This window comes from Hemiscyllium ocellatum (assembly GCF_020745735.1).
Source record: "Hemiscyllium ocellatum isolate sHemOce1 chromosome 27 unlocalized genomic scaffold, sHemOce1.pat.X.cur. SUPER_27_unloc_3, whole genome shotgun sequence".
In the NCBI taxonomy this organism is placed as follows: domain Eukaryota; kingdom Metazoa; phylum Chordata; class Chondrichthyes; order Orectolobiformes; family Hemiscylliidae; genus Hemiscyllium; species Hemiscyllium ocellatum.
The window spans coordinates 92,938-116,928 of NW_026867498.1; the positions used below are offsets into that span (position 1 = coordinate 92,938).

General features: G+C 47.2%; 2 protein-coding genes across 2 annotated transcripts in view; one reads left to right on the forward strand and one right to left on the reverse strand.

Moving 5' to 3' along the window:
• The window catches only part of LOC132808017 (zinc finger protein 835-like), a 69,562-nt gene that overhangs the window by 41,753 nt on the left and 3,818 nt on the right, over positions 1-23,991 (forward strand). The window lies entirely within an intron of this gene.
• LOC132808067 (zinc finger protein 420-like) overlaps positions 1-23,991 on the reverse strand; it is a 59,640-nt gene that overhangs the window by 24,634 nt on the left and 11,015 nt on the right. Inside the window, exons 3-4 of the mRNA XM_060821978.1 lie at positions 15,649-15,757; positions 3,686-4,863 (exon numbers count right to left, since the gene is read on the reverse strand). Coding sequence (XP_060677961.1) covers positions 3,686-4,459 — 774 coding nt within the window. The 5' untranslated portion in view covers positions 4,460-4,863; positions 15,649-15,757. The remainder of the gene's footprint in view (positions 1-3,685; positions 4,864-15,648; positions 15,758-23,991) is intronic.

The window sequence follows — 23,991 nt, forward strand, 5'->3', positions numbered from 1 at the left end:
GGTTGGTATAATTACAGCATTTAAAAGGCACCTGGATAGGTATATGAATATAAAGGGTTCAGAGGGATATGAGCCAAGTGCTGGCAAATGGGACTACATTAATTTAGGATATCTGGTTGGCATAGGCAGGTTGCACCGAATGAATGTGTTCCCATGCTGTACAACTGTGAGACTCTAAATAATACAAAGTATATATTTTCAAGTACCAAACCATCTCCATGTTAACAAGGCTTAGTTCACCACATACTTTACTAACCATTCTCAACAGGTCCTGCCCCTTCAATGACTGAGGAACATATACATGCTGGTGCATAGTATCCTTCACTAGTATTTACACACTACCCTCAGCAATTGCACAAGTAACAGCAAAGAGTAAACAGCACAAGGATTAAAAAACACAGTGAAGGGTAAACAGCACAAGCGCCAGTAAAAGCAGATGGAAAGTGAGTGTAAAATACCGGTGTCTGCCCCGGGCCGCACGGCGCCATTTTCCTAACGGCCGCCCTCCCGCCGCTTCCTCGCTCGAGCGACTTCTCCTCCCAACCGCCTTCGCCCCCGCGTGACGTCTGCACGGGGGGATGGGCGGGGCCGGGGGAGCCTCACCGTCACCAAGCAACAGCCACCTCGCGCTACAACTGCTCATTCACAAAAACAAACTCTCCTGTCTCGCTCTGCAGCTGCAGGGGGGGACACTGCCACGTTTCGAGGAGCCCTGTCTACATTGGGAAAGCTCACCGCTCCATTTAAACACATATTCCCACATCTAACGGAACGGCCTCATATCTAAAGGGGGCAATCTGCATTTTAAAGGGACATGGACATTTTAACGGGTATTTCCGCAAATAGAGATGTAAATGGACGAGATTACATTTCAAAGGGATGTGGGCACATTCAAAGGGATATCTTAATATGTAAGCTAACACAATTATATCTAAATGAATCTACATTTCGAAGAGACGTTGCCCTGTTTATAAGTAGAGACAATAGGTGTGAATTCTGTCTGTGTCCCACTGTTGAGTCAAACTGACATGTTTCTCAGAAAAGCTCTGCATTTAAATTACATTCTTGAGAAGGTAATTTATAGATTAGAGTGTAGGTGAGGGAGAATTGGCCGTGCTAAGTTACCCATAGTGACCAGGGATGTACAGGTTAGGGTGGATTGGCCATGGGAAATACGGAGTAAGGAGTTGGGTATGGGATACTGTTCAGATGGCCAGAGTAAAATAGATGGGCTGAATGGCCCACTTCCACAATTCGTCCATCCCCACCAGGATTCCAAACTAGACCAGTCTCACTTGCCTGCAATTGGCCCATTTCCCTCTAAACCTTTCTATTCATGTACCCATCCAAATGCTGTTTCAATGTTGTCACTATACCTGCATCGACCACATCCTCAGCAAGTTCATTCCACATGCAAATCACCCTCTTTCAAAATGTTGCCCCTCCGCTTCCTTTTAAATCTCTCTCCTCACATTAAAAGAAAATGCCCCCGAGTTTTGAGTTCCCCTATACTAAGCAAGAGCCATTTTCGATTCACCTTACCTCCACTCCTCTTGATTTTATCAATCTCAATGAGGTCAACCCCCAACCGCCTGTGCTCACGTGAATAAAGTCTCAGCCTCTCCTTAGAACTCAAAGCCTCCAGTCTTTACAACATCCTGGTAAATCTTTATTAAACTCTCCCTAATAGTATTCTTCCTATTACAGGCTCACCAGAACTGTACTCAGTACTCTGAAAGTGGCCTCACCAACATCCTGTACAACCTCAACATGATGTCCCAACCCCTATACTCAGTGGTGTGAACAATGAAGACAATATTGCAAAACGCCACCTTAACCACTCTGGAAGTTGCATCACTGGTAGACAAAGAACTATGTACCTGAACACTGCCTCCCCCCACCTCCATGTTTATCTGTTCTCTAACATGACTCATGGCCCAACCATTATCTGGACAAGTCCTTGTTTTAGCAAAAATGCAACCCCTTGCTTTTATTAAGCCTCTCTCTCACACACATACTCTATCTCTCAGACAGACAGACACACACACACCCCTCAACACTCTCTCACACTCACAGCCTCATACTCCATCACACACTCACTTTCCTAAGCATACACAACACACTTCTGTGCACACTCACACACAAACAGTCTCACTCTCCCATGCACATACACACACCACCCTTTGGGGTGAAATTGTATTGGCAGAATTATATTTGCAGATACATTCAATTTTGTTCACAAAGCACACAATCTGCAGGCAGTCAATCCATGAAATATTTTACAAATTCCGACTTTGGAAACAGAACCAGTCTGATTCAAGATTGGAATACTGACAGACTCAAATCTCACACCTTTAATGCATTGTCTGAGCGGAGATATTTATTTTTATAAAATCTTATGTCATCTCAAGAACATTGTTACATATTAATGAACCAAAGCCCACACCCATTCTAACAGATAGTCTTCATCTAAGTATGTTCAATATATTCTATCAGTTGTATGACACTGATCTTTCGATACAAGTTCTGTGTCTTATGATGCTGTTCCATGAGGCTTATGTGTTGATGAGGCAAGATTGTACAGATGAGGCAATGGGATTTATCTGAGGAATCTCTGGGAAGCTCGGGAGGAAATAACAGAGCCTTTGGCTTTGATATTTGAGTCTTCATTGTCGACGGAGGAGTGCAAATGTTGTGCCCTTATTCAAGAGAGGGCATAACTACAAATTGAGGGGTGACAGCTATAAGACAGATACCAGAGGCAAGATCTTTACACAGAGAGTGGTAAGGGCATGGTAAGCCACATTAGGGAGATTTAAACAATCCTTCGATAAGTGCATGGATGATTTTGGGATAGTGTAGGGGAACGAGCTGAGAATAGTTCACAGGTCAGCGCAACATCGAGGGCCGAAGGGCCTGTTCTGCGCTGGATTGTTCTATGTTCTAAACTTAGTGCAGGAGGCTGAAAGACATGAGCAGCTTTAAAACAAAAACCTCTTGGAGCTCAAAGCTTTCAATGAGAGTCTGAGCCCGGTGGTAAGTTCAGGTAACCTTTATTGCAACCCAACTTTGTTACAGTTTCAGATCCCCCCAGCAAAGAGGCAGAGAAAACGTAGTTGCTTTTTGAACAGCTCAGGGTGAAAGTGCACACACCACACCTCGCCTGTTCCCCCAACCCCCCCCCCTCACTGTCTTTACTATTGGTCAGCACCAGGTTGTCCCTTTGTAACTGGATCCTTGGTACAGCCGTAACCCGGAGGAAGTATTGCCTCACTCAGCAATTTCAACCCATACCCTGTCTCCAAGTAAGTTTCTCCCCGTTCCTTTGCCAGTGGGGGGAGGGCAGTGTAGAGTCAACCAGACCGCTGTGGGTCTGGAGTCACGTGTAGGCCAGACCGGGTAAAGGATGCAGCTGGAACGACTGAGTGTATCCTTTCCCACAATGGCGGTTCCCTTCCCTAACAAGGGAGAGAGGGAATCAGATGGGGGCTTTCTCCCCCTACCACCCCCTCCCTGAAACTGTCTCATCGTTAGATTCCCAACTCCACATTTCTGACCGAATACCAATTCTGCCATCTGTCGTGGCAGGATTCAAACCCGGGAGTCCCCGGAACCGGGTTGATATTCCAATCGATAATGGCACTCGGCTGTCACTCCTTCAATCCCCCTGCGATGGCACGTGAACTCGCTGGTGTCTCCGCAGGTTGGAGGAGCAGGTGAAGCCCTTCCCGCAGTGAGGGCAGGTGTATGGTCTCTCCCCGGTGTGGATCCGCTGGTGGATCAGCAGCGTGGAGGAATAGCTGAAGGCCTTCCCGCACTGAGAGCAAGTGAAGAGCCTCTCCCTTGTGTGAATCCGCTGGTGGCTCCGCAGGTGGGAGGAGCAGTTGAAGCCCTTCCTGCATTTGGGGCAGCTGAAGGGTCTCTCCCCGGTGTGGATCCGCTGGTGGGTCAGCAGGGTGGAGGAATCGTGAAAGGCCTTCCCACACTCAGGGCAGCTGAAGGGCCTCTCCCCGGTGTGGATCCGCTGGTGGCTCCGCAGGTTGGAGGAGCAGGTGAAGCTCTTTCTGCACTGAGGGCAGGTGTACGGTCTCTCCCCGGTGTGGACACGCTGGTGGGTCAGCAGGTTGGAGGAATACCTGAAGGCCTTCCCACACTCTGGGCAGCTGAACGGCTTCTCTCCTGTGTGGACCCGCTGGTGGGCCAACAGGGCAGAGAAAAATATGAAGGCCTTCCCACAATCTGGGCAGCTGATGGGTTTTTCCCCCGTGTGGCTCTGCTGGTGCCACAGCAGGTGGAAGTAATCTCTGAAGGCCTTCCTGCAGTCGGTGCAGGGGAATGGCCTCTCCCCGGTGTGACAGCGCCGATGAGTCTCCAGGGTAGACGGGACACGGAAGCCTTTCCCACAGTCGCCACACTTCCACGGTTTCTCCACGGGGCGGAATTCCTCAGGATTCTCCATGGCCACAGCTTCAGCTGCACACAAACACGTGTAGAGCCCCTCCCTGCCGTGAAATCCCCTTCCCAGGCCGTATAACTGTTTCAGGCTCCACACACAGTGTGCTTCAACAGTGGGGTCTCTTGTCCAGTCCCACCTGATGTTGAAAACGTCCTCAAACAGGAACCAAAAAGTGTTGATCCCTCTCACAGAAATCAGTCAAAAATTGTTGTGGTCCCAATGGATTGAGTGACTGTCAGACATTAACAACAAAGTGAGGACTGCAGACGCTGGAGAGTCAGTCAAAAAATGTGGCGCTGGCAAAACAGCAGGTCAGGCAGCATCCAAGGAGCAGGAGAGTCAATGTTTCGGACATAAGCCTTCCATCCATTGATTTTGAAACTTCAGTCTTCAGATTTTCAAATAGTCTGCAAAAAGAGATTACAAAAGTCATCACTATCAGTGCAGGGTAGAAATTCAGAACAAGCCACTACTTTCTGTGGAATATTCTTTTGCTGTTCCACAAAATTGAAAGCACCATCCCACTCTCCCTTCCCCTCTGTTCTCCCTTCCGCTCTAACTAATTCCCCTGAAGGTTGGCTATCTTGTCAGCAAGGGTCTGTTTCCGTGCTGTCCATCTCGATGACTCCAGTCGCATTTGCCATCACTTGGCCCTGACCCATCTGAACCCTTCATATTCAGATGCCCGTCCAGGAGCCTTTTGACATGTCATCGTACCAGCACCCACCACTTCCTCTGGCAGCTCACGCCATCGCTCAAGCGACTCCACGTTGAAAGCGTCTGGTCTGGTGCACCAGATGACATCAGGATAATCTCAGATCGTTCCAGATTGCATCGATACTCAGTCAGTGGCTTTCCCGATCAGGATGTTGTACGTGACCATACAGGTCAGTGGGTAGGCGATCCCCCACCTCTTAGTTCAAGTATCTCTACGAGAACTCCCTTGCTGGAGGGTCCCTTGGAGACACTTCAACTGGACTTCATTGAGTTGTAGAAATGAGTTAAGTTGCTGTAAATGTTTTGCTTATTGTTGATGTCTTTTCAAAGTGGACTGAAGCCTACCCTCCTCCTAACACTACTGCTGAGACTGTGGTGAAGATTTTGTTTAAGGAAATAATTCCTTCAGTATACCTGTGTGCATTAGCTCGGACAATGGACCACACTTTGTAGGTAATATTAACGGAGAACTCTGTTCCCAGCTTTGTATTTGTCGGCAACTGCATGGTGCTTATCATCCTCAGGCGGCCGGCCTTGGTGAATGTTTTAACCAGAGTCAAGACTAAAGTTGCCAAATTAATGGCTGAGTCTGGCCTCTCTTGGTTATGCTAATCCCTGTGGCTTTATTCCAGATGGGATCCATGTCTGTGGGCAAGACGTGACTGTCCCTAGCAGAGAGTCTCTCTGGTCACCCTCTCCGTACCCCTTGGAACGATTCGGCTCCTTTCTCAGTCCCCTTCCACCACATGACCGAAGAAATGATTGGTTATGTTCTTGCTCTAACTAGTGTTATGTGTGCCTGTCACTCCCAGGAGCCTGCGGCCTACAGCGATGTTCCCTCCCTTTCAGCCTCGTCACGGGTAGAGCCTGATTCGTTGGTGCTCGTCAAGACCTGGACTGGCAAAGGTCTCCAACCTTGTTGGGATGGCTCCTTCCAGGTTTTACTTCCCACCCCTATGGTGGTCAAAGTCGCTGGGCACTCTGCTTGGGTCCAACTGCACCATTGTAAATTGATTGACTGCACCAATCAAAAGTGGGGAAGAGGAGGAGAGAATACTGGAATCCCAACAAAAGGAGTGGAACACTGTCCAGTTGGGTTTTGGAACTTTCCTGTTGTTCTAATGTTAATCTTATTACAGATACTTGAACTAAGAGGAGGGACATGGGGGGGGGGAATCGCCTATCTCCTCACCTTTCTGATCACGTATAACACCCTGATGGGGAAAGCCACTAAGTATGGATGCGACCAGGAATGATCAGAGATTATCCACCACCCATGCTGAGGAGGTGTCGTCCAGTGCACCGGACCAGACGCCTTTGACGTGTGGGACGTGATGAAGATTGATATTGCAATGGACTCTTACATCAGAAAGACCAGATGGTCCATCTGGACAGTAGAAATCAGTGGGAGTTACCATGTCGTTACCATGTTTTTTTGATTTTACCTGCAGAAGCAAGCCTAGTGAGGATAAAAATGGTCAACCCCGTTATTATGGTAAATATTTTAAGGGCGCCCAGGAACACCATCCCTTTTTGCAGGACAGGCCGACTCGAGAAAAGGGAAGCCTGATCGGGGAAACTCCACAATCCACAAACAACTTATTTATACAGGCCCACAGAACGCTCTTCACCCCAGAGGCAGGAGTATGTTACTCCTCTCTATCAGGAGATGACTTACTTGCCCCGTCCCCTGTCCCCGATTCCATACTATTTGTCAGTCTTCCTACTGCCGACCCTGCGAAGTGAAATATCACTTTCCAATAGCTCCGGTCTGTGTATACAAACAGTTGGTCTAACACTGGCTGGGGTACAGCAGGCCTTATGCAGCACATGGACCTGGAATGGACTGGGTAACAATACAGGACACCCAATAGGCTGGGGAATCCAGAGTACCCTGAGGTTGGAAGGATCGGCAGGGGTGACATGTCAAAAGAACCGCAATTCCCTCTTTTGTGGTCTGACCATTCGAGGAAATAAGACTGAAGAGGCTCTGGAAGAGAGGAAACTGGGATTATCAGACCTGTGTCTTTACTCTATGCAGAATCGGTATGCCTTAGACTATATACTCGCCCGGGAGGGTGAAGTCTGCACCATTGTCCAAGATAAATGCACTATGGGCATTCCCGATCTCACTGGCAATATTACTAAGATACAAGAAGAGATCCAGGTATTCCTTGACAGAATGACTGAAGGGACCAATTGGGGAAATTGCAGGTCAGGCTGATGGTACAATTGGCTTATCAATTTAGCTATTTATGTTTGTTGGTATTGCTATTGTTAGGTATTTAATTGCTCGGCTTATGAGGTCCCTTAGAGATATAGATTTGCCCCAGAGGATGCTCCTTTTGCGATCCGATGGCTCACCCACATGTGTCAATGGCGATGATGAATATGACCAGATGAGCCGCGAAGATGGTGGTGCCGCTCTACAGGATGTTGATGGCTGGACCACCTTGAAGGGCATTCGTTTGGACTAGCCTTCTCTTTCAGCGATCACGGTGCAATCAAAGGGAGGAATGAGGGTGTGGGCATCTGGGTGATAAAGTCTACAGCCTTAAAACTTGTCATTAAACATTTAGACTAAAATGTAATGCTGAATTATTGTACACATTTACTGCACTAGAAAATAAACAGGCAGGAAGGCTCAGAAAGAGGAGAGAACTTAAAGATAGGGACACCTGGGCTCACCAAGTGATAACAGGATGCTGTAAGGCAATTAAGAAGGTTTGCCTCAGCATCAGTGAATCTGTGTGAACAGGACACCAAGTGATAACATTCACAGCCGTTCCCTCGTGAAATTATGGATAGCCTTTGAATCTGACCCTGAAACAAGACTAGGTACTATCCATAACTTTGTCATTAATGGTTGGATCTTGTCCATTATAATGGATTCTTACTAACCCTTGCAAGCGGGGCATTCACAAATTAAATCTTTGCTGACCTGAGTGTTCAAAAGGACACGAGCGAGAGAGACCATTTTAGTGCTGAGGCTGTTGAATTCCGGAGAAAATTAACTCTTAGTGCTTATCTGCTCTGGATTGAATTGAATTGCATTTTGGGACTTTATGATGGGAGATCTTTATCCCAGGCTTCCAAAGAGTACAATCTCCAGGATAAACCAAGAGAGAGGCTTTACAGGTCTGAGTCCACAAAGGATTCCCTGGGCCACCTCAAATCTCCACTTGAACATGGGAGGTAGGACAAAATAGCTTCTGCTTGGCTAACTCGGTGGGAACTGAGTCAGGCAGATACTGGCGACTCAGAACAAACAAGAAACCACAGACTGACATAAATCCAGTGAAAAAAATTGCAAATGCAGAAGTAACAAATGTGAACCTAACCATTAATCGCAGAAGTAACGGTTTAACCCTAACCACCAGACAGGCCAAATACGTTTCCAAGAATAGGTCGTCTACAAGAAATTATGATAGATTAGATTCCCTACAGTGTGGAAACAGGCCCTTCGCCCCAACCAGTCCACACTGACCCTCTGAAGAGTAACCCACCCAGACCCATTTTCCCTCTGACTAATGCACCTAACACTATGGGTAATTTAGCATGGCCAATCCATCTTTGGACTCTGGGAGGAAACCGGAACACCTGGAGGAAACCCACGCAGACATCAGGAGAAAGTGCAAACTCCACACAGATGGTCACCCAAGGCTGGAATCGAACTTGCGACCCTGGTGCTGTGAGGCTGCAGTGCTAACCACTGAGCCACCGTGCCACCCTAGGCTAAGTCAAAAATGCACGAGGACCTTGCAGGATCTGATTGAGCTTGATCACATAGTAGCAACCAATGTCTGACTCAAAACAGTGTATATAAGTTCTATACAAACTCTGTAAAAGTCGGCAGATTCTTCTGGCACTCTGGGAATACTCATTGGTGGCCCAGTGGTTAGCACTGCTGCCTCACAGCACTAGGGTCCCAGGTTCAATTCCAGCCTCGGGGGGGGGGCTGGCTGTGTGGAGTTTGCACATTCTCCCCACGTCTGCATGGGTTTCCTCCCACAATCCAAAGATGTGCAGGTTTGGTGAATTGGCTATGCTAAACTGCCCATAATGTTAGGTGCATTAGTTAGAGGGAGATGGGTCTGGGTGGGCTACTCTTCAGAGGGTCGGTGTGGACTGGTTGGGCTGAAGGGCCTGTTTCCACCCTGCTGGGAATCCAATCTAATCCTCTGGGCTGATCAGACTCTACCAACCCGGCTATGTCAAAGAATAAACTATTGCTTGTGTGATTGACAAAGAGTCATTTCCTGGTGTGTTTATTGACCAATCCCAGAAATCCGAAGATCCATATAGCAGTCCGGATGTAATTGTAACAACCAGATTAGATTATTTACAGTGTGGAAACAGGCCCTTCGGCCCGACAAGTCCACACCGACCCGCCGAAGCACAACCCACCCATACCCCTACATTTACCCCTTACCTAACACTATGGGCAATTTAGCACGTCCAATTCACATGACCTGCACATCTTTGGATTGTGGGAGGAAACCGGAGCACCCGGAGGAAACCCACGCAGATACGGGGAGAATGTGCAAACTCCACACAGTCAGTCACCTGAGGCGGGAATTGAACCCAGGTCTCTGGCGTTGTGAGGCAGCAGTGCTAATGCAGCAGGAAATGGTTAATGTCCCCAGGAAGTGGGGAGCAAAATAAGACATCAAGGCATTAACACCAACACCAGGGAGAAACTGAACATACAGACGTGCCAAATATTAGTGGCAAGCCAGAATCACAGATGTACAGCACAGAAAGAGTCCATGCTGACCAGATATCCTAAATCAATCTCGTCCTATTTGCCAGCACTTGGCCCATGTCCCTCTAAATGCTTCCCAACATATATCTATCCAGATATCTTTTAAAGGTTGTAATTGTACCAGCAGACACCACTTCCTCTGGCAGCTCATTCTTTACACACATCACCCTCTGTACACAGGAGTTGCCCCTTAGGTTTAGGGTGAGATTTGAAAGAAACCTATGAGCAACCGCAGATCAAAGATCTTGTCTATTTACCCTCGCCATGCCCCACATTATTTTATACAAGGTTGTAGGGTCACCCCTGTGGGACATGAGTAAAGCAGTGTTACTTCTGTAACCATAATTGCTTCTGCAAGGTAAATAAACTAATGACATGGTATAATTGCTTCAGCCAAGAGTGGAGTTAACAAGAGTGAAAACTGTGTGAAGGAAATATATAATTGCTTCTGTATTAGTTAAAATGTGCACACAAGAATGAAATGTGCCTGCAAACAATGGTAGATATTACAGACAAACAGATAAAGGTGCTGTGAGGCGAGGGGGGTGTAGGTTAAACTAGATATGCTCGTACAAACAGTTATAAGCATCTGTTTCCTGCTTCTGCGAAAACAAAATAAATCACAATCGAGGAGGACAGAAGGCTCAGTGTCGGCGTAAAATGGGAGGAAATGTTGCTTTCGCATACAAGGAAGCAGCTGGCAGTGAGAGAGGATATACGCTCACACTTTGTTCACGCACATGGCCGGATAAGGCAAGAAATAGACAAGAGGAATGGACGCCACCGGGAAAGAATGGAGGGACCAACCGATCATTTGCGGGTCAGCTTGGAACATCAGGGCGGGGGAATGGGAATGAGGGAAGGAAGTTGAATGTGCTGGAGCCAAGGCGGAGGAAGAACAGAGGATGCAAAACCGGTTTGAAGCTGCAATGAGGAATACTGCATGTACTGTACTTGTACCTGTTGCAGTTACTGGTGGGAATCGGCTGCATTTTAAACTTAAAAACAGACAAGATATCCAGCCCTCCCCCTTCCCAATCTCTATCCTTCCGTCCCTCCTCACCCGGGTAACTAAGACACATACCTGACTTTGCAGAGTCTGCTCCCTCCCTGCATTCACTCCAGTTGCTACAAGTGAACAGTTTCCCCTGCTCCCATCTCTGTCTCCCTCCCAGGATGAAGAGTTACCCAGAGGGAGGGAGATTCACTTTGAAACTGACCGGGCCACTTCCGCGTTGTGACGTCACAAAGGAAGTGGGGGCGGGGCGAGGAAAAGGGACGGTACAGGGGGCGGGGCAAGACCGACCCCACCACGCTGCACTGCGCTTGCGCTCCGCCGACAGCAGAAGGGGAAGAGAACACAACTGAAAATGTGTTGCTGGATAAAGCCCAGCAGGTCAGGCAGCATCTCAGAAATAAGCATAAGCCCTTCATCAGGAGTGGGAGAGAGTTTGCCAAGCAGGCTAAGATAAAAGGTAGGGAGGAGGGACTTGGGGGAGGGGCGATGGAGGTGGGATAGGTGGAAGGAGGTCAAGGTGAGGGTGATAGGCCGGAGTGGGTTGGGGGCGGAGAGGTCAGGAAGGAGGGCGGTGCTGAGTTGAGGGAACTGACTGAGACAAGGTGGGGGAAAGAACACACTTTCCAAAACCCCCTCCCTGCACAGAATCCCCAGAATGTGGAAGCAGGCCACTCGGCCTCACCCACCCACACTCATTCCCCTACATTTAACCCTGAGTCATGCGTCTTACCTGCATATTATGCCTAATTTAGCATAGCCAATCCAGCCTAACATGCACATGGGTAATTTAGCATGGCCAATCCACTTTTGATGAGAGTGGTGCTGGAAAAGCACAGCAGTTCAGGCAGCATCCGAGGAGCAGGAAAATTGACGTTTCGGGCAAAAGCCCTTCATCAGGAATAGAGTCGGCAGGGTGGAGAGATAAATGAGGCGGGGGCGGGGATGAGGGTGAGGGTGAAAGTAGAATACAATAGGTGAATGGGGGTGGAAATGGAGGGGATAGGTCAGGGAGGAGGGTGGGGGAAGGTAGCAAAGAGTACAATGGGTGATTGGGGTTGGGGATGAAGGTGATAGGTCAGATAGGAGGGTGGAGTGGCCTGTTCGGATCCGAACTCTGCTGGTTTAAAGGTGGTCCGGAGTCTGTGTAGGATAAGTTGGTTACGGAGGCAGGCACTGAGGAAGCAAATGTGGCTGTGGTAGCGAGTCTGTTTCAGGACATGGTTGAAGAGCTTCAGGGCAGAGGAAATGACCTGGGAGTTGCAGTGGGAGAGGGACTCCCAGAGATTCTTGTCGAGAGAGGAGGAAAACTTCTTCAAGGCAGGCATCCTTACAAGAGGATTCACAGTAGGGTTCAAATCAACTCGGTAAAAACAAGGACTGCAGATGCTGGAAACCAGATACTAGAATCACACAACTCCAGGTTGTAGTCCAACAGGCTTCTTTGGAAGCAGTAACTTTTGGAGTGCTGCTTCTTCATCAGGTGGTTGTGGAGGATAAGATCCTAAGACACCATTTAGAGCAAAACATTCCAGTGTCCTGCCACTGAAATGGTATATTGAACAAACCTGGATTGTTAAGTCTTTCACCTTTTCAAATAGGTTGCAGGTCTCATTGCAATGTAAATCCCAGAACTTGTTGTTGTCACCTTCTTGAGATAACAAGGTTTTATCGCAAAAGTTCACATCTCAGCTCAGACAATGCATTAAAGGTGTGAGATCAGAGTCTGCCTGTATCCCAATCTTGAGTCAGACAGGTTCTATTTCCAAAGTCGAATTTACAAACTATTACATGTGTTGACTGCCTGCAGATTTTTTCTTATAAAAATGCACATAGAATGTATCTGCAAATATACATCCCCACACACATACAAACAAATTTGTTGGGTGAATTTGTACTTGCAGAATTATGTCTGACTTTGATCAAAAACTGCATGAATCCATGTAAGATTCTGTAAGTCAGTTTAACCATTGTGGCACAGACAGTCTCACACAGGGGAGCTCACTCCTTCAATACATTATCTGGGCTGACGTGACACCAATTAGTAAAGTTCACTTGAGGATTTAACTATTTAAAAAAGTTTTGTGATTTACATTTGAAAGAACTGAAACTATCATGGTCATTCGAACATGAGAGACTTAAACAATTCAGGTCTTTTTCAATATATAATTTCAGTTACATCACACTATAAACTGTTGCTATAAATTCTGTCTTACAATCTTATATTCCACAATCCCCTGATGAAGGAGCTGCACTCCGAAAGATACTGCTTCCAATTAAACTTGTTGGACAGTATTCCTCAAGTCGGGCACCATAAGAATCCTGGGAGACCCCTATTTCTTGTTTACTTCATAATGAACCAACATTAAGCACAACCGCCTATTTATTTCTCATTTTGTTTCATTTTTCTTGTTTTATTCCCTGCGATGATGTGGGAGAATTGTTAGATTTGGGTCAGCCATTTTGTCACATATTAAAGCCTGGAAACCATTTTGAATCTCAGCTTAGTGCCTGTTTGCTAAAGCTTGTGTTTCCCAGGCTCAGCGGGGACGGTTGGCCTTGCAGCTGTACTGCTTCCTGATAAACAAATTCTTTCCTGACATGGGGCTTTATTTCCATCCCCCACAGTTGGCGTGTCAGGCAGAAGATACCCTGGTCCTCTCAGGTCACTGGTTGATATCCTTTGAGAGATGAAATATAGAGGGTGGTTGCTACTTTTGTTGTCCAAAATAAAAAGGAAAGCTGGCCAGGGACAAAAGTGCTGTTAGAAATGTTGATACAATTCTCCCTACTCAGCCACAAGATACTAGTGAGAAAACTCAACAGGGTCCTAGTGTCTGGACGTAATGTTGCTGAGAGCACTTGTGCTTTACAAAGTTAGTAATAAAGAATTTTCTTGCCCCAGGGTTACGAGAGGTGAAACCCTATTTGATAAACCCTGGACCCACACTGAGGACCGTGGCAGGCTTCAAGATGCCCCCGATCTGTTCGAGTGCCCAACATTAGTTTTAATTGGCGAGTAGAAATCTGAAGTATAATTGCTCACTTCAGGATGTCCAGACTTGAATGAATTTGGCACACAGGACACATTGGGCAACTATTAAAGACTCCGTTGTATTTCCCCGGGTTGTGGATTAATGCGGAGACATGAACAACTTGCCTTGAAAACAGTGTTCGATTTGCAAATGAGAGGGATTTGGAGTTTGCACACTTGGTTAAGCAGCAATGTGTTACAGCCAGGATTTATGAGGCTCAACTCCCTAACTTGGGCTGTTCTGGAATGTGAGTGCCTCATTACCCTTGGAAGGAAGGAATAAACAAAAGCTCACAAACTGAGATATGAAGAAAGTTGAAGAGTGTTACAGAGAGAGGGGCGCAGGCAGGCAGAGAGAGAGAGAGAGAGGACGCAGGCAGAGAGAGAGAGAGGGGCGCAGGCAGGCAGAGAGAGAGAGAGAGAGGACGCAGGCAGGCAGAGAGAGGGAGGGAGAGAGAGAAGCGCAGGCAGGCAGAGAGAGAGAGAAAGAGAGAGAAGCGCAGGCAGAGAGAGAGAGGAGCAGGCAGGCATAGAGAGAGAGAGAGAGGGACGCAGGCAGAGAGAGTGAGTTTATTAACCCCCTCCTTGCCTGGTCAGCCTTTTTCCCTGTCTACAACTTGCTTTTATAGAATCACCTCGTGTACATTGTTATGAATATTGTCTAATAATAGTAGATGAATCAAAACCATCCCAATGGCTGAAACAGCTGACACTACGGTGTCGGACAAGTGGGAAATATTTGCATCAGTTAACCAAAACTCTTCAGAGTTTACATTCACGGGTCCGCCAAGCCTCAGCATTAGGCCCGGGGTATATTGGAGCTGAGATGGAAAGGCCTGTCCCTAGTCCTGCTGGTTCCCCGTTCAGCAGGCAAGGTCATGGGGAGGCCGCATGGACACACACTACACAATGCAAACCAGCGCCACCTCCTGGAGGAACACCAGAAGACCCCGTCAGAGACACATCTTCAGCCTTCACCCGTGAATGGCTCAGTCTCATCATTCTGCCTGGCACTGCACTCTTCCTTATCTTTCTTTCACTGACTATGTTTGATTGGGCCTGATAACCTCTAGTAAACAGAAATTACAGTTTAATACTTTTCTTTATGCACAGAAGGTCAACCACTCTAGCTGCTCGCTATGTGCCTATGTCCCCATCCATCCTGAACTCGTACCAAGCGAGCCCTTATGGAGGTTGAGCGACTTGAAGCTTTCTTTCCCCCTGCCTTTGGAACTGCTCGACTGGAAATCAAAGTCACCCCGCAGACAATCCTGTGCTCGGCTCAGTTCACTATTGTGGCCCTCCTCTCCAGTGATCTCCCAGTTGCTGAGATTTCCCCTTCCTGATGAAACCCCTGATGATGATTCCCCTTCCCTGGAGCCTTCTGCCCCTGTCCTTACTGAACCCGAGGACTATCAGTCCGATCTCCAAGCACCAACCCCTGACAATCCCCCTGGCTCTGGGTATACTCCCCCTTTTGCTGACACCCCCAATCTCCTCTTTTTAATAAAAAAGGAGGGATTGTGGGAGAATTTGATCAAAATTGACACAAAACTGCGTGGAAGCCATTTTATCACAAAGCAATGTTTAGAGGAAAATGTCGCCTGTTAACATAATGCTGTCTGAGCCCTGGCGAAGGAATTCTGTATTGATAGCCTGACCTTGTAGCTGCCGGCTGTCTCTGCTCCTCAGACCATTAGACTGTGCTGCTTCATAGAATGATGGATTGGTTCTCTCTGTCCCTTAGCGGTAATTCAAGCCGAGCTGAACCTGCAGTATAAGATAACATTCAGTTTTGCAGGCATTAGGAAGTGTAGGTCTGGACAATGTATGTGAACCTTACAACTGCCCCTCAGTTGCATAATTAATGGAGAGTGGGGCTTGTTTTTTAGCATAAAACTTGTAACATTCTGTATTTTATTAGAGTATGTCAGACTTTGTTTTGAACTACGAGGTACACCCCATGGCAACGAATAAAGCTAGTTAATTGCTCAAGGTCTCCTCTCTTGACTACTTTGCTTTAAACGATTTGACACACGAGTTATTTTGTCCCAACAATACTAGTAGTTACATCGAAGGGAGAGAGAATTCCTCAGGTAGGGCACTCTCAGAATCCTGGGAGACCCCTTTTTCTGGTTTACTTCGTAATGAACAAACGTTAAGCATTTATTTATTTCTGATTTTGCATTATTTTTCTTGTTTGATTCCCGGTTCTGACTACACTCTGTGTCTGGATGGGTGACAGGCTGAGAGATTGAGGGCTGGCTCTCGATTGACTGAATGTTTTCTTGTTCTGGAGGCTGTAAAAGAGGCGTGAAAGCTTCAGCAGAAATCCAGCAAAGCTGTGAACAGACCAACATCTTATTCTGTGGGAACAGGGAGATCAGAGGACAGATACGTCAGGACCTGAAACCCGAGCTGACACTAGACGACCGGGCGCTCAGTGCTTTTGGTGAGCAGTGCCAACCCTCTGCCTTTACCTAGCTTCCCATCTGACTACACCTCAATATCCAGGATCCATTCCTTGCTATCCTGAAGCCATGTGTCTGTAAGGAGTCTCAGATCATAATTATTCACTTCAATGTGTGCAGTCAATTCATTCAGTTTTGTTACAATGCGGCACATATTCAGACTCGCCATGTATCATTTCAATTTTTGTGACATGAGTATCCAGTTCCGATTGCTGATACATTTACTCTCCTTGTCCCTTTCTATTGTTCTCTGATGCTCATTTTCCACGTCACTACATTGCTCACTGGCCATGATTTGGATTGGTCATGCTAAATTACCCACAGTGTCTAGCGACGTGCAGGTTAGGTGGGTTAGCCATGGGAAATGCAGGGTTATAGTTTCATAGTAATAGAAGCAGAAATAGGCCATTTGGCCCATCCAGCCTGCTCCACCATTCATTAGGATCATGGTTGATCTATCCATTGTCTAAGCTCCTCCTCCCTGCATTGTCCCAACTACCCTTAATTCCCAGATTCAACAGAGACACGCGGCCTTGCAGCTGTACTGCTACCTGATAAACAAATTCTTTCCTTCCATGGGAATATCCTTCTCTTTGCAAGGACCTGTTGCACATTTATCAGCAACTAACCAACACTGTCCAGACACTGCATCGCTGGGCAAAGTGACTTAGTTGCTCAGTATCCTGCAATTAACAGTTTGCTAATTGTTAAATGACTGTAACCTATATAATCACATAACTCTCTGTTTCTCGTCGGAGTGACTTGTGACTATTAGGTCGACTTGGCTCTCCCCGTGAGCTCCCGAATAAACAGTTAATAACTCAAGATTTGTGTGTCATGATTACTTATCCAATACTTATTGGACTACTACGAGCAAGTCACCCACAGCATAACCCACTTCCATCCCCAACATGGATCAAGAGGCCATCCTGTTTTGCCAGACAAGTAAATGTCTCAAGCTCAGGAAACAAAGCCTGTCAAACATTAACAGGCACAGATCTAAACCAGGAGAAAGTGAGGTCTGCAGATGCTGGAGATCAGAGCTGAAAATGTGTTGCTGGAAAAGCGCAGCGGGTCAGGCAGCATCCAAGGATCAGGAAATTCGACGTTTCGGGCATAAGCCCTTCTTCAGGACAGACCTAAACCAACCTTTTCCAGAGTCTGCCCCTTCTCCACGATTGACTTCCTTTTTCCCTCAGCTCCTACAAACCAACAGCTGAACCCAGGGATGTGAAGAGAAATGGGAAAGTGGGCGAGAAAAGAGAGTGCGGTACTCCCAGATGTTAAACAGAGGAAGGAAGTTGCACTCTGTACTGAAGCTCATTCAGAGGCAGAGAAGCAACAGAACATCAGAAACTCATGATCGAACTTCCGCATTCAGACAATTGCGGGGTTTAATTGGCAGGAGGACCAGACTCCTTCCGGAGTCGCACCGTCCATCACAACGACGAGGGGCGGGGCCCCATTCCGATCTCACACATGCGCACCATGAGCATTGCCTGCAGGCGATAGAGCAGTATCCTGGTCGCATGGGGTTGTGGGTACTACATCAGCCATGAAAGAGATGAAATCAGGAGTCCCATATGCCTTCTTACTCGTCCTTTTTCATGTGTTCATGACGTACACGACAGGACCCGATCTTTAATCGATTTTAGATTGGTACACTGAGTGAAACACTACAGTTGTTTAACTCTAAACTCTCTTTCCAATTCAGTTTCAGTATATCGCTCTTTGTCCGTCCTCAAATAAGGACCAAATCAAAGCCCGACGGCTGTTCCACCTGAACGTTGATTTTTTTTTTAGTTTGCAGATTCCAAGCATTTATTAAAAGTTACTCATGGTACATGAGAATTGCTGGCTGGCCAGCATTTAGTTCCGCTTGAAAAAGTAATGGTGACCTGCGTTCTTTAACTGCTGTGGTCCACACGCTGTACGGTGACCCATAATGTCCTTACGGAGGGTATTCCAGGATCTAGACCCAGCAACACTAAAGGAACAGCAATATGTTTCCAAGTCAAGATGGCGAGTGGCTTGGAGGGGTACTTGCAAGAAGTTGTGTTCCCAAGTATCTGTTGCCTGATCCTTCTAGATGGAAGTGGTTGTTGGTTTGGAAGGTATTTTCTAAGGATCTTTGGTGAATTTCTGTGTTGTGTCTTGTAGATCATACACACTCCTGCTTCTGAACAGTGGGGCAGAGGGAGTGGATGTATGTGGAGATAGGGCCAATCAAGCAGGCGGCTTTGTCCTGGATGGTATCAAGCTTTTTGAATGTTGTTGAAGCTGCCCCCATCCAAGCTGGTGGGAGAGTAGTCCATTACACTGCTGACTTGTGCCTTGTAGAAGATGGGCAGGGTTTGGGGAGTTTCTCGCCACAATATCCCTGACCTGTTGCCTGCTTTTGTTGCCATTGTGTCTGTGATTAGTCTAGTTGAGTTTCTGGTCAATGGTAAACCCCAAGGATGTTGATAGTGGGGTGTTTAGTGACAGTAACACTGTTGAATATCACGGGACAGTGGTCAGATTATCTCTTTTGGGGATGAGTCATTGTTTGGCATTGCAATGGCATACATGTTACTTGTCACTCATCAGCCCATTGGATATTGTTAAGATCTTGTTGCATTTCAAACTGAACTGCTTCAGTTTGTGAGGAGTTGTGAACCGTGCTGAACATTGTGCAATTATTGGTGAATATCTCCACCTCTGACCTTATGATGGAGGAAGGTCATTGATGAAGATGGTTGAGCCTAAGACACAAGCCTATGAATTCCTGCAAAGACGTCCTGGAACTGAGATGACTGACCTCCAACAACCACAGCCATCTCTCTATGTGCCAGGTATACCTTAACAATTAAGATACACAACAATTATTTTAAAACTAATTGAAGGAATACATACGAGACAACCCTCTTCTGGGAGACTCCAGTGCAAGTTTTTCTGTTCCAGGAACAACCTGATCAGTGTTGACTGTCATCAACCTTTTGATCTTGGCCAACCACAGCTCCCGCAGTCCATTCCCCCCATCACCCACAGCTCCCACTGTCTATTCTCCCCCGCCATCCACAGCGCCCCTTGTCCATTCTCTCTCCATCCCCAGCTTCTTGTCCATTCTCCCTCTATACTCCGAACAGCCTGTCCATTCTCTCTCACGCAACCCTCTGCAACCCTGTCGTTTCATTCCTCACCCTCTGCCTTCTAACCAATCCTACTACACACCCTCTGCCCCATCTATTCTCTCTCCACCACACCCTCTGCCCCATTTCTATTCTTCCAGGCTCCCACCATCCCCTCAGAAACCTTTCCCCTCTCACCCTAAACCCATGCCCTCCAGTTCAGGACTCGCCACCCAACCTGGGGAAAAGACATACAAAAGTTGAACAAGAGAGACAACAGCAATACAATGTCGAATCACAGGGAAAAACAAATTGCGGCTCAAACCCTTTTTTCCTGTTGGCATTTGGACTCTTAAAATATGACAGGAACACCAGCATTCTCAGTGAGCATACTGCGCATGTTTTCCGGTGTCAGCAACGCAGTACGCATGCCCACCGGTGTCAGGAAAATTCTGGGCATGCTCATCGCAATCCGCAAAAAAAGGCCCGCGACCTTCCTTTAATGGCCCAATAGAGAAACCTGGAGGACCGGAAGGAGACTGGTCCTCCTGCCAATCAGAGCCACTGCATTGTCTGAATGCGGAAGTTGGCCCATGTGCTTCTGAAGCCGCTACTCTCTTTCTGAATCCACATTGAGCTTCACCCAGACTGCCAATTCCTTCCTCTGTCTAAGAAATGTGAGTACGGCACTCTCTTTTCTCGCCCCCTATTCCATTTCGTTTTCATTCTGGGATTCAACTGTTGATTTGCAGCAACTGAAAGGTAAGGGAGTGAACCGGGGAGGGGACAGACTCTGGAAACGTGGTCCAGGTCTGTGTCTCAATTGGCAAAATAGACAGACAGGAGGCTGGAAGGACACAGCAAACCAGGCAGCATCAGGAAGTGGAGAAGTTGATGTTTCGGGTGTAACCCTTCTTCAGGACTGGGGATAGGTGCTGGGGCCCGGGCCGGGGGCTAAAGTGGGGATAATTGAAGACAGGGAGAGGGTACGGCCTGATGAGTCAATAGGTGGAAGAAATCAGGTTAGTGAAAGGGAAGAGTGGAAATGAGGGGCACGGGGCTAAGAAGGGAGTCGGGGGATGGAAAGGGAGGTTATTTGAAATTGGAGAACTTGATGTTGAGTCCTGCAGGCTGTAGGCTGCCCGGGATGTTGTTCCCCCAATTTGCGGTTTGGTTCGTTGTGGCAATAGAGGAAGCCGAAGATGTTCTTGTCAGAAAGAGCGTGGGAAGGGGAATTAAAATGAGTGGTGACTGGTAAGTCTGGCCCAACATTTCAATTCCCCCTCCCACTCTGCCGAGGACATGGAGATCCTGGGCCTCCTTCACCCCGCTCCCTCACCACCAGACACCTGGAGGAAGAACGCCTCACCTTCCACCTCAGAACACTTCAACCCCAGGGCATCAATGAGGACTTCAACAGTTTCCTCATATCCCCTTCCCCCACCTCACCCTAGTTCCAAACTTGCAGCTCAGCACTGTCCCCATGACTTGTCCAGACTTGTCTTACCTGCCTATCTCCTTTTCCACCTATCCACTCCATCTTCTCCTCCCTGACCTTCATCCCCTCCCCCACTCACCTATTGTACTCTATGCTAATTTCTCCCCACCCCCACCCTCCTCTAGCTTATCTCTCCACGCTTCAGGCTCACTGCCTTTATTCCTGATGAAGAGCTTTTGCCCGAAACGTCAACTTCGCTGCTTCTTGGATGCTGCCTGAACTGCTGTGCTCTTCCAGCACCACTAATCCAGAAACTGGGAGGTCTGGTCAGCCTCTGCGGACCCAGCTGTGATACTCGCCAAACTATTCCCCAAGTTTACACTCGGTCTTCCCGATGTAGAGAAGACCACAATTTACAAACACATGGCAAATGCAGTATCTCAATGTGAAGTTATAGCCATTGCTGTGGAAAAAAAAGCAGAAAGGAGGTGTATTGTTTAAATGGTGATATATTGGGATGTGGAGAAAGTGAGAACTGCAGATGCTGGAGATTAGAGTCAAAGTGTGGCGCTAGAAAAAGGCAGTAGGTAAGGCAGCATCCGAGGACCAGGAGAGTCGACATTTTGGTCCCGAGCCCTTCATCAGGAATGCCGTGTGGATGTACAAAGGGGCCTCAGCGTCCTTCTACACCAGTCACTGCCTGTTGTCAGACAGGTGCAGGTGAAGAGCTTTTGTCTGGAATGTCGATTTTCCTGTTCCTCAGATGCTGCCTGACCGGCTGTGCTTTTCCAGCACCACTCTAATCTAGACTCTGATTTCCAGCATCTGCAGTCCTCACTTTTGCCTGGACAGGTGCAGCAAGCAATCAGCAAGGCAAGGGGTACATTAGCAAGAGGAATTGAGTTCAGAAGTGGGGATGTCTCCCTGCGTTAGGGGGTCATTGAACATTATTCAAGGCTGAGTTCATCTGATTTTTGAACACTAAAGAAGTGGATGTTTCTGGGGGAAGGCAAGTAAATGATTTAACACCAGGATAGAACAGTTACAGAGTCAGATGCCAACAGAACCAGACCCTTTAGTCAAACTAGTCTAAGGCCGACTATATTCACAAACTAAACTAGTCCCACCTACCTGTGTTTGGCCCATATTCCTCCAAACCTTTCCTATTCATGTACTTATCCAAATGTCTTTTAAACGTTGTTACTCAACCTACATCCACATTCATTCCACATACAAACCACTCTGTGTAAAAAGAAAAGTGCCCCCCCCCGCCTTTTTAAAATCTTTCTCCTCTCACCTTCAAATTTGCTGCCTAATCTTGAAACCCCCACCTTAGGGAAAGGATACCCAACAATCACCTCATCTATGCCCCTCGTGATATTATAAACCTCTGTCAGGTCACCTCTCAACCTCCTGTGGTCCAATGAACAAGTCCCAACCTATTCATCTCGATGGTTGTGAATCTGCCAACAATCTGTTGAATGTTGGTGCAGGCTTGAAAGACCAAACAGCCTATTCCTGCTTCCGATGTGCTCTGTGTGTGTCCAGGATAGCAAGAGAACATAAGACATTGGAGCAGAAATTGGACCATTCGAGGTTTGCTCTGCCATTCAATCATGGCTGATAGGTTCCTCAGCCACATTCTGCCACTTCATCTCCGTAACCCTCCATCACCTTGAGACTCAAGAACGTATCCATCTCAATCTTAAATATCCTCAGTGACCTGGCCTCCACAGCCTTCTGTGGCAGTGAATTCCATAGATTCACCACTCTCTGGCTGAAGAAGTTTCTCCTTATCTCCATTTTGAAAGGTCTTCCCTTTACTGTAAGGCTGTACCCACTGGTTCTAGTCCCTCCCACCAATGGAAACACCTTTCCAACTTCCACTCTGTCCAGGCTGTTCAGTATTCCTTGTTTCAATTAGGTCCCCCACCGAGTGTGGGCCTGTTAATCAGCATGAAGCAGGCCCTTCAGGATGAGGTACAGCAGGGATTAGGGTCAGCAAACTGAGAATGGAGGGAGAGTGTGTGCAGTGGAGATTTTCAACTTCAAGGGAATAAGAGAGGAAAGAAAATTCACTATGAATGAGAATTGATCAGGTGGGCTGATGTGCCAAGGAATGGCAGTTTAGTTTAGAGAAGTGTGTGGATTGCATTTTGGTCAAGCAACCCAGGCAGGACTGACACAGTTAAGGGGGATGTTGCAGAACAAAGAGACCTTGGAGTGCAGGTTCCATAGTTCCTTGAAAGTGGAGTCACCGGTAGACAGGATAGTGAAGAAGGCATTTGGTAGGCTTTCCTTTATTGGTCAGAGCAGAGAATACAGGAATTGGGAGGTCATGTTGTGGTTGTGTAGGACATTGGTTAGTCCATGTTTGGAAGATTGCATTCATTTCTGGTCTCCCTGTTATAGGGAAGATGTTGTGAAACTTTGAAAGGGGTCAGAAAAGATTGATAAGGCTGCTGTCAGAGTTGGTGGGTTCAAGCTACAGGGAGAGGCTGAAATGGCTGGGGATATTTTCCCGAGAGCATTGGAGGCTGAAGGGTGATCTTATAGGCGTTCGTAAGGGGCATGGATAGGGTGAATATCCAAGGTCTTTTCCCCAGAGTCCAAAACTAGAAGGCACATGTTTGAGGTGAGGGGGAATTTTAAAAAGCATTTAGATGGGTACATGAAAAGGAAGGATTTCGAGGGATATGAGCCACATGCAGGTAAATTGGACTAGATTAATTTAGGATATCTGCTTGGCCGGGCGAGTTGGACCAAAGGGTCTGTTTCCGTGCTGTATGACTCTAATCTTCTTTGGTGAAAGCAGAGGTGTGATTGTGAAGGCTGGAGTTTCAGAGCAGCTTTCAAAGATGTTTTGCCCTTAATGGGAGCAGAAGACGTTACGATGAAATCTTGCATTTGTGAGACAGCAACTGAGTGAGTGAGTACATTCGGGATTTTGGTGTAAAGTAGGATTTCATTGCACTGTGGGGATGA